The sequence below is a fragment of the Phaethon lepturus genome, unplaced genomic scaffold (genome assembly GCF_000687285.1).
Source record: "Phaethon lepturus isolate BGI_N335 unplaced genomic scaffold, ASM68728v1 Scaffold57795, whole genome shotgun sequence".
In the NCBI taxonomy this organism is placed as follows: Eukaryota; Metazoa; Chordata; class Aves; order Phaethontiformes; family Phaethontidae; genus Phaethon; species Phaethon lepturus.
In genome coordinates, this window is record NW_010539580.1 from 74 (window position 1) to 11,608 (window position 11,535).

Here is an 11,535-nt window from a genome sequence, read left to right on the forward strand (position 1 = left end):
GGGACCTGCCTCCTGGAAGCGGTTTGCTGGGACACCACTCCCTGTTCTACCTGTGCTTGCGGGCCGGTCTCTCTCGTTCTTTATTTAAATTCGTCGCATTTATAATGCGGTTTATTTAAATTCTCCAATTTAAAATTTGTCCTGACAAAGCAAAAGGCCATATTGTGAAGTGATATAACCTTGGGTTTTTTCCTTTTTAAGTGTAAACTTGGGTAGATAATCTGAGGCAGTGCACAAGATCAAAAACCTGTGATACATTTAGTTTTCATGTTTTTAGTTAAATATTTTGCCACTCTGTGATAGGGACATAAGTCCCAAGGAACGATTTGTTAACCTCTTTGAATTAACTGGACAAAGGTAAAGACTGAAGCAATTTTCTCAACTTCAGACATAACAAGTCCCAATAAGAGATAGAGAAACTTGATTTTTAAAAGTGTGAGAAAAATCATGTAGTATTTGGGCATTCCCCTTGACAATGTACAGGTACATTTTGATGAAGAATAAACAAGCAACTGCTAAATCACCTACCATTTTCACCTCGGAGGCTGTTAAAGGACGTATGAAGAAGAGGGATGGAACATTACCAGTTGCAAAATGGAATGCTTCTTTAGCATCTAAAATCAAAACTAAATTAATCAGTAAGTCCTGTTATAATAAAACTGAAGCCATCTGCTGTGCTTAGAATGTATTACTTCAAAAGGAAGTCATATAATATATGACTTCATATATTGAAGTCATCATATTTTGATATAAGTCATCATATAAATACTTATATTTAATGTGATTTGCTGAATTGCTGCCCGTTAGAAAGATTAATGCTGTATGTTGAGAATTTTAGGAGAGTCTGAAAGTTAAAACACGTGATTGTAAGTTGTTTATTTAACCCTCTGAGTATTTCCAGTGCTTGTTCTTTGGCATGTCAGTGTTTTTTAAGAGTGTATTCAAGTGCATTTCTAACATCCATGTCCACGTCCATTTGGGGCGTCTAAAAACTGAGGTACCAAAATGAGTAAAATCAATGACCTTTGAAAATATAGTTACCATAGTAATATACCTAGTATTCCCATTTGCAAAATAGGATTTATATAAAAATCTTCATTGAGTCATTTACTGAACCAAGGAAAACTACAAATATTAATCTGCTGATTTAATCACTTGCCGGAAGGTACTTTGTTTTGCCAGTAAGTCAGGATTAAATTCAAACATAGATTTGTCATGGCAGATGGTTGGGTTTTGTTTCTGCCTCTGACAAAAACAACACTATGGAACATCTCAGATCTTTTGCAAAAGGTAGGGAACCTACACATGTAGTGAAATATCGCTGTTTCAGAGCGCTGTAATTCAGTATGGTTAAGTGAATGTTGACTCCTGCTTCTCTTTCTGTGATCGGTGCAGCAAGAATTTTTGTTGTTTATATGTGTGTATATTTACGCTTTTTTGTTGTTGTTTGTATATATATTTGAACTTACTGTAGCTTTATGTAAAAAATGCTAATTTGTGAAAAAGAAACGGTACAGATTAATAATATTACATGTCCTTTAGAAATCTCCACATTGCAGTAATAAAATAATTCCCTAAGATGAATAGTAATTTCAAAGTATAATATTTGGATTAACAAGGTTCCATTGTTTTTGCCTGTTTCCCAAAGCAAAGAAATAAGGCCTTGCAAATTTTGGATTACCAATCACAGAAGTAACAACATAAGACAATGAAGAGATGTAGCTGGAGAAGATTTCAAGATAACCTTCCTCCTTTTTGTACTATAAAAGAGTATGGTCAGACTTGTCTCTGCCTTGAGTTCAAGTTAGTTCTGTGTATACTATGAATGTGAGGCCAAAAAAAATCATCTTGGTAATATGCAGTGTCACTGGCGAAAGAAAAGGAGTTCCTAAAACATTCTGTAACAGATGTGAGTAGGCAGGTTTTGATTAGACCAGTGGAAGCCATATTTCTAATCTAAAGCTTTTTTCTTTCTGTTGTCAAAACACATTCATGCTCAAAATGTTTGAACTTTTTAATTTGTAATTTTATTTTTTTTTTTTTAGAAATTTGGAAACGTTTTTATACCTGTGAAACCATCTATATAAAATCCAGCCTAGAGCAGAATCCATGCATGAAATAAACTTGAACATGAAGCTGACAGAGTAGTCATCAGAATGACAGCCCACAGAAACAACTTCATATTAGAAAGTGTTAGGCTTTGCTATTGTTCCAGCAAAACCTACAGATAAAAATGTTGTTACATAGTGATAGTTCATGCAAAGAGGGCCTAGAATTGAAGCTGTTGAAAATAATATGATTTTGTCTCCTTTAGGTAACTCATCTATGTTTAAAGTATCTTTAAAACAAAATAATAAAGCATTAGCTGTGGCTTTGAGTGTGGAGAAAGAAAATTCTCGGAAGCTAAAGAATGAGAAGATTTTTCTTCAGAAGGAAGTAGAAAAGTTGCAGCTTCATAATATCTCGCTTCGTCAAAAACTAAACTGTTTGGTATGCTGCAAATAATATAATTTAAACTTAGATGAGCTAAACCAAGCTTTTATCTTTTTTGGAAACTTAATATTGCTTCTTAAAATGGTGATTTAAAATATACATCTCAGATTTGTGAAGTTGTATCATCTGATAGCATAGTACTCAGGTTTGATTTTTCTTTCATGGGATTTTTTTTTACTTACTAGTGTGTCCATCAGTGTATATGTCTAGCCATAGCTATTTTAACATCAGCTTCACCTTTATTTATAGGTATTGAGATGGAATTAAAAATCAGTTTCTGCTCAACTGAGTGGAAAAAAACAAACCAAAACAAAACGTACCCCAAATGTAGATTCACCTTCTTATCCTATCTTTTCTTAAGCCAGCAGTCATTTAAAAATTATTTTTTAAATTACTTTTTCTTTTACATGCAGAATAAAACTCTTATAGAAATAGAAGCATTTTTGAATTATAACCTCTTAACTGCAATAGAAATAAGCAGTCTTTCTGAGGTAAGATGTTTTTTGATCTATTACGATATTGAACTTATTTTCCAGGATAATATTTTCAAAGCATCTAAATGAGTGCAATGTTGAAATCATACATGCATTTTAAAACATTTACCCCAATTCCTTAAACCTTGAAACCCTAGTCTAGTGAAATCCATTAAATTTTGCTGTTGCTTGCACTAAAAATTTGGGATTTAATTTGTTTACAAAGTATCTAAAACTTAAATATCAGTTAGCCTTGATGAAGTCATGTGGTTAAAAAAATGAAAAAGCATAGTACTTCAAACTGTGGTATTCTTCACCAATGAGCGAGCTACTTGGCTTCTCTGCTTAGTGTTCCAGTAAATATCTTGCATGTGGAAACTTTACCAGAAAACATAGTTCATGTTAGTCCTTGTGTCATGGCAAAATTACAGTTAATTTAAAAAAAATACTATTTTTATTGTCTGTTCTAAACAGTTGCTTAGTGTTGCTCTGTGCTTCTATATGTATAATGCACTTTGCATTAGTTATAGCTACATTTAGAAAGTGGACACATTGCTTTGGGATGCAAGTAGGTTACAGATTTTGGTAAGTTTTGCTATGAAATATTTTTCTTTAAAATTATTGTGTGTCTTTGAATATCATGCACCTTTCATCTGTACTTCTGTTTTTTCCAATTAATTATTTTTTTTCCTGGGGATATTTCTGATACTTAAAACATAAGATGGTATTCAATTGTTTCTACTTCCCCACTGTTCTTCTTTTGAAAGAATCTTCAGAGTTCTGTTCCTCTGTCAGCTGCTCCAAGTAGCCCTACTGATGACCAGTTCAAAAATCAGTCAGCTAGGTAGGTGCTTATATGAAATGTGGAAGTTGGTAAGTGTCTGTGGATCATTTTTACAACTAATCTTTGGGGGGGGTGGGGAGAGAGAGGGAGAGAGAGAGAACTTGTGTTTGAATAACTTGCTTCTTTCCTCATGGGATCTCACCAACATGAAGCAGGATTCTGTCATGAAAAATACATTTGCCCCTAAGATAGAACCAGATTTCATACTTGAGTTCTTGTTTTCTGCTTTTATACATTATTAAGGGACTGTTTTAAACAACTGAATGTTATGGCATAAAATGTAATAAAAATATTCACAGTAAAATTTCCTCTTTTCAGGTCTGTAGAATTGCCAGTGAAGCTTCCTTTAATTGCAACAGCTAACGCAAAACAGCAAGATAGACGTTCTGTGTGTGAAATACCAAATTCTTATAAGTGTACCACTATTTTGTCAAAGGAAATGCATTCAGATCAAGTCAGGTTTGCATTATCATTGCCTTCTGGTACACGTAATCAAAAATTAATTGAAATAGACCCAGTGGAAACAACCATTGACAAAAACGTAGTTTTAAAAGGTATGATGTATTTCTGTACAGGTGATTTATTTTTCAGAGCCATCTGAGAATTAGTATTTAATAATTCATTACTTGATGTGCAATATGGAAGGTATAGTAAGATTCCTAAGCTGTAATAAACTATTAAAAAATAGAATACTTATCCATAAGTGTAGGTCACTTGTAGAATAATGTTCATTGAAATAGCACAGATGAAATGTAACAAAATTAATGTGATCAGAATAAAACTTTGATAAGATAACCAAATAATAACTGAAGTAGTTATAGAAAAATACATTTTTATCTATACCCAATTTCAGAAGTTCAACTTTGGTAAAATATCAAATTAGTTCTAGTTAACTAAATTTTTAAGGACCAACCACAGAATGTGTGTACTCAGTTCAAAAAAAAAAAAAGCAGTTTGTAATTTTCCATGCTTCTGGTCCAACTTTCAGTAATCTGTCTTATTCTGATAACTATGCTCTATTCTTTCTTTCCCCAAGCTGCTGAAACTTTTCTCTTTGCAGAAAATCAATTATGCACAGAACTAACTTGCAATAGTGCCTTCCTGACTCATGTCAAAAATACAGAATCTTTAAGGCAATCTGAGGAGCTTACAAAACAATATAATGATAGTTCATTGCCATTCTGTGGAAATGTGGCTGAAAGAAAGAAACATGCAGTACTTCACAAGTCAAAAACTCAACCTAATGTAAAGGATTTTCATAAAATCTGTAGGTCAAATAAGCTGCCTCGTCAAAGTATCAGCAGCAGCAGCAATGCCAATGACGTGAATTTGCAGGGAAGTTCAAGTGACTCGTCTTGCAATATTCCTTCACCTCTTAAATACAGCAATGAAAGTAAGATAGATTTTAGGACGCTGCTTTTTACTGACAAGACGAAGCCTGAAGAAACTGTTTATGATACTGATATGGAGTTGACCTCCAGTGACGCAGGTGAACTACTCACAGTTACAGCAAAAGACAAAGAGAAATTACACCAAAATAAAAATAGTAATGCCAATTCTGATAAAGTATTAGGAAATTTCAGGAAAGTAAAATATTCTAAGAAGGATAAAGAGAAAATTAAAACCAAGACTGAAGTCAGTTCAAATTTGTGTGCAGAAGAAAGGCACACTAGGGCTGACAATAGCGAAGTTTCAAACACTACTGACTCACCAGCTCAACTATTCCAAAGTGAGACAGAACAGCTACCTACAGGAAATTCTGTGGGGAAACAGAGTTTGCTAAATACCAGCAAATATTATCAAGCACAAAATTGTCCAAGTAAAGCTGGAGATACTAGGAGGACATACCAGGTTAACTTAATGAGTCTGAGAAAACAGACAAATAAAGAAACTTTCTCAGAAATGCATGAAGACATGGAAAGCAAAATAGAGAAAGCAGGCTCCAACTCATCTATTAACAAGATCCCACCAGAAGTCTGTTGTGCTGAAAAATTACCATTCCAAGATAACAATTCTAATATATTGCCTTTACAGTGGGACTTTCTGCATACAAATGAGAAACACAGCAGACCCAAAATAAACAGGAAAAATTTTCAAAACCCTTCTAAAAGGAACACATCAAAATACTGTAAAGAGGAAAATGGGCAGTGTGGAGAATATATTTCAAAAAAGTCTCAAACAGAGATACACCAACATGACAACAAGAGAAAACAAGAAGAGAAGAATATTACAAAGAGAAAATACAACAAAAAAAGTAGTTACAGGCAAAGTGGAGAAACTGAAAGTGACAGCATTCATAAAATTACTCAGAAAGTAGACCAAAAGAGTAGCCATTTTTCGCCAGGGAGATTAAAACATACATTGGCAAAGGCTAGCCAGAAAGCATATATAATACCAAAAGAAAATCTTACGCAGTTCTCACTTTGTAAAAATGAAGAATTAAAAAATAAGGATGCAGAGGCTGTTCGTGGAAATAAAGTAACTGAAACTCAGCAAATGAAAGTAGCTTTAGTTACTCAGAGTGGTGTAGCTATGAATACCCCACAAGATAAAGAACAAATTGATGATGATGCTGATATGTTAAAGAAAGTAGATTCCTCATCAGTGGCACATAAAACCCCTGACATTAGTAATTCTGATAATCAGGTAAAGTGCAAACAGAGGTTTTGTTCTGATATTGCTGAGACCAGACCAGAAAAAAATTACTTCAGAAATATTGATCAGGGCAGGCAGAATATTTTGTGTGACCAGGAAGTCCCTCATGAGATGGATTCCTTTATGAGCAAGTTGAAGACTACAGTTCAAAAATCAGAAAATTTAAAATTCTTACCTGTCGAATATTCTAAGAATATGCCATCAAATGTAAGTAGCTTTTTCCAGGAAAGTCTTTCCAATGTGGAGCTCCCAGCTGTTGATAACCACAATGCTTCCATGAACTTGTCTGTACTGAAAAACTCTGATATCTGTGGGGAAAATTATCATAATAAAGCCCTGGATGCTGGAAAAGTGGAGGAAAAACTGGATCATATTTCAGAAGAGACCTTCAAAAAGACTCTGGCACCTTGTCATGGTAAGTGTATGGGTGAGGTTAAAAATGGCATTTTGAATTAGGTAGTGCCTGAAATAGTGGTAAGGTATCTTTTCTTAATACTATCCCACTCTTACTGCTTGCTTGGCATGGATAAAAGAGGAAGGAAAAAGGTAAGACTGAAAATCACTAAGATTGTTCATGTTCAATAACATGTATCAGTCACAATATCTTTTTTAATCATAGTAACTAATATCCTTGTTACTTTTCAATATTTTCCAAGATGAGATCTAGTCGGGCAGATATAAGTAGTCTACATTCTTGAGGAGCAATTATAGTTGGAGCATGTATTCAGTTTTCAAAGAATATGATGGAATTCAGAAAGTTTGGCGCAGGAAAGATACAATGGCTCGAGCTTTTATGCAAGGGAAATAAGAGTAAACTACACTGTTCCCTTCATAAATGGAGAACATAGCTGGACTTAAAGATTTCATTTTTATTTCTTTAGAAACACTGCAATTCAACAGGAATTCAGAGATCTAAAAAAAGTACTTTGGGCAGGTTTTCTCTAGAACCTACTCATGAGCAAACTTTCATGTGACAACCTCTTTTTTAAGTAAGATACATTAAGTTAAGAAAATAATCAAACTTTAGTGTAGTCTGGAAGATAGGATTCGCTTCTTCTATCATACAGTGAAATTACTGTAAAGGAATATATGACTAACAATGTCTATGCTAGAGTGTAAATATGCTTTAAAATGTAGCTTTGAAGTATCCTACCATGAGGGGCCTGTTTTGTAAACATATTTATTCTCAACAAGTTTCTGTTTACTTACATTGTCTCTGAGAATGTCCCAATACTTAGACAGTTTCTTAGCTCAATTTAATAGTTTGAATCCCAAACTATCAAGCAAATACTGTCTTGGCTTCATTTGCATGCGAGGACACAATGGCCAAAAAAATCTCCTATTTTACATGACTACAGAATCTGGCAGAATTAGACCATCATGCGAGGTATTAGTCCTGGTAATTTGCAGTTGCATCTTCTCATCTTTGATTCCTTCTTTGGAAGGTAGAAAAAGGATCCCATAGTTTTATTAGCTTTAATGATAAATTAGTAAACCGTTGTGATCAGCAGTATCATAGACTACTGACTTAAAAAGCAAGCTAATAATTTGATCTTCATCCATTTAAGCATAGTATAAAAACCCAGTTCATTTTTCATCCTACATCCAACTCTGTATCTTGAATTAAAAGAAAGCAAGGAAATGCTATCCTTTCTGGTGATGCCAGCTCTTCTGATCACTACCTTGGGTTGTACTTAGAAATGTACCTTGAAAGTCTCCTGTAATGACTAACCTTAAGCTTTAGGAAAAGCTCAGAATAACAGTTTACTTTCACTTCAAAACTAGTACAAATCAAGATTGATTTGTGAGGCAGCCAGACTTGGGAGGTTTTTCACGGTCTGAGAGCCCTCTCGTTTAAACCAAATGGGCATTGCTCTTCCCTAATGAACTCCTCCAAAAAACAGTGCTTTTTCTTCTGCTTTCATAAATCAGGAGGGACTTCCTGCAAGCATACTTAGAAGTAAAGTTAGCAGAAATCCAGTGAAGAACCTCTGACTTTATGTCTCCGCTTAACACATTTCAGAAGACTATTGATGAAATTATCACTTACCCACTGAGATATTTTACTTGATCTCAGCACAGAATTCTACTACAGGGCAATAGTAATTCAGCACTATCAGTTTGACCATCAGTCAATAGTGCGTATGCTAGACTATACAAGGCATTCAGGTGCTATAATAAAGAAAATCTTCACTTTTTTGACAGCTATGTAAATGTACACTGATATAATTTATTAGTCTCAAGATAGGCACAACAAAAAAAATCATCAGGGTATGAATTTCCTCTGTGAGATCAGTAGCATCCATTTGCTGCCACAGAGGATTTAAGGTAAAGTGTTCGAACTCAAGAAGTGAATCTATAAATGGTTTTGAATATTTTGAAATGTGGGCTAAATAATAATTTCAATATTTCTCCCAAGTTATCAAAATATTCATCTCCAAATTAAATATTGATTGTTCAGTCTGGCATTCTGAATTGATCTTAAAGGATTACAGAAAGCTGACACAAATAGTACTTCTTCTACCAAAGCTGGTTACTTTTTTTATGGAGTATTCCTCTTGGACATAGTCAATGGTCCAAAATATGAGACATTGTAAATAATTTGGTAATGTACAGTTTTGAAGATAAGGAGGCTCACTTAGTCAGCTTGCTATGCTCATTTTATGCACCTATGCCCAAAGAGCAGGCATAAAGTTGGAAATGCAGTACTAGAGCACTCTTGTACAGGTTGAATCTTCAGATTATACATGTATGCCCTCCTGCTGTACTCAATGCCATGAGCTGTGTGCAGTTTTAATTTTTTAAATGCAATAACTCTCAGAAGGCTTAAACAGCTACCTGCAAACTGCAGTGCTTACAGGCCTTTCTTAAAATGTCCCAAGAACCATGGCAGACCTCAAACAGCTCCAAATTTGGGCAGGCTGAAAGCTGCTGTCGTGGCATTTTCTTTGATCATCTATCCCATTTTTTGCTGAGCATCTTTAGAGTAGGAGCAGTAACCAAAATACCTGAATTAAGAAATGCTAATTAAAAATAATTATGAATTGAAAGTTTACTAATGATTCAGAAAATATTTAAAATGAGGGATATAAACTACTGTGTTTACAGGGAGAAAGGCTTTGCAAGATCTGACAAATACTAGTATACAATCTCACACTTCCGTACTTAAATCCCCCAAAACTTTAGAAGAAAACTCAGCAGTACCAGCTAGACGAGGAAGAGCTACTATTTGCTACAAAGAACCCAATCTAAACTGGTAGGTATACTTAAATTAGGGGTTTTGTTTGGTTTTTGAAGTATGTAACTATCCCCAGTAAAGATCGACTATTAAACCCCCCAAATAAACTGTTGACCTATCTTTTTCACAAATCAATACTTCAGTGTTGATATAAAACATTTCCTGTTCGTGTGGCAGGATTTCCAAGTGCCAGAGTAAGACACCAACAGTATTCAAGTCTCAAAATTTAAATATAGCATATAACATTTTATACTAGTAGTGAGTAATGGTGGATCCTTAATGTTTGTCATGATATAAACCCCTTAGAGGTGGATAATTGTAAATGTTATATTTAAATGTAAACTTATACCATAATAACATCCTTGTAATATTGTCAAGTGGAAAGACAATTTATGCATTAATATTATATAACTCAGTCATTTTGCTTTAACTAGCTGTATCAAACATAAGAAGTTATTTGAGTTTAAGATATGGTAGTTTGATAGTTAGTTACCTCTCAGTGTTCTTGGCAACTTTAGTGGCACAGGACTTCTGAGGTTGTTAAAAGGCAAGACATAAATTGTGTAGTAACTATTAAAATTTAAAAGAGGATTTTAAAGCCAAACTTCCATTAAGAAAACTAGTCTATTTGCACTTATGTAAATAGATCTAAATCCCAATGGACCTTTAAGTTGATTATTTCTGAAGATATTCTGAGAGTTTTTTGCCACAAAGTTGTTGGGGTTTTTTTGTTTGGTTTGTTTGGGGTTTTTTTAAGTAGGATATTAATTTAAGAAAAAATTACGCTGTGTTGTGTGTGTATTAGTAACATGCATGTTCATGAGAGAAAGATAGTATCAAGATTTCCCTGTAACAGTACTGAGAGTGAAGGGATTATAGCAACTTACTTTATGACAAAGATGTAAAACGAGTATGTCTTCTGGTAAAACTGTGGTAGAAGAAAATAAATCCACAAACTGAAAAAATTAGCACAAAAATAAAAGTATTTTTGTTTACCTCTGTAAGTAAGCAAACAATGAATTGAAGCAATGAGACTGGGGACAAATAGGAGCTAAAAGTAATGTAGGAAGTGTCTTTTCACTTTACCGCTGGCTCTTCAGAAATAATTATGCCAGATAGCTTGTAAAAGAATTGCAAAGGGATTAGAGTTACATTTTTCTTTTATTAATTGAATTGGATGCTAAAATGCTGTAATATTATGATATTGACACTTTCTCCTCTTTTACACCACAATAAGGTTCTGTGTTTCTGGAGAGAGACAGTAACTAATTAAAAAAAAAAGTGGATGTCACTCAAGACTTTAGATTACTTTTTCCTATTTATATTTTAATTTCAAGTATACTATCCTGAATGGATGCTGTTAAGCTTTTGATTTAAATAATTTTTTAGTTTTGTCTTGTAGGAATAAGTTATGGTTACTCACATATTAATATGATACAGGTCACATAGAAAGACTAGTATTGTTAGCATTATTTTGGAAAACAGTAGTTATCTATGCCTTGCTATTTCATACATATTTATATTCTTTAGTGTATCAAGCTTTCATTGAGAGTATACCATTTGGAATTGTTATTATAATTACATAACTATTGTAATTATGGTTACATAGGTGCTTGGTGATATTAGTACATGATGTCTTTTATTTCTTTTATTTACAGCAAATTAAGGCGTGGGGATCGGTTTACAGATACACAATTTCTGGATTCCCCAGTCTATAAAGTAAAAAATAAAAGAACTTTTAAAAGTAAAGCAAAATTTATTTGAAGAAGACAAGAGAATTGCCTTTACGAACAATACTTCCAAAATGGGTACAATTTTTAATATATATATAT

General features: G+C 33.6%; 1 protein-coding gene across 1 annotated transcript; it reads left to right on the forward strand.

Moving 5' to 3' along the window:
* Positions 1 to 475: 475 nt before the first annotated feature.
* On the forward strand, positions 476 to 11,467 carry LOC104616185 (shugoshin-like 2). Its single transcript, XM_010287150.1, has 8 exons — positions 476 to 638; positions 2,315 to 2,490; positions 2,907 to 2,984; positions 3,734 to 3,810; positions 4,129 to 4,364; positions 4,871 to 6,880; positions 9,574 to 9,721; positions 11,362 to 11,467. The coding sequence occupies exons 1-8, from the start codon at positions 476 to 478 to the stop codon at positions 11,465 to 11,467; spliced, it is 2,994 nt and encodes a 997-aa protein (XP_010285452.1).
* Positions 11,468 to 11,535: the final 68 nt, after the last annotated feature.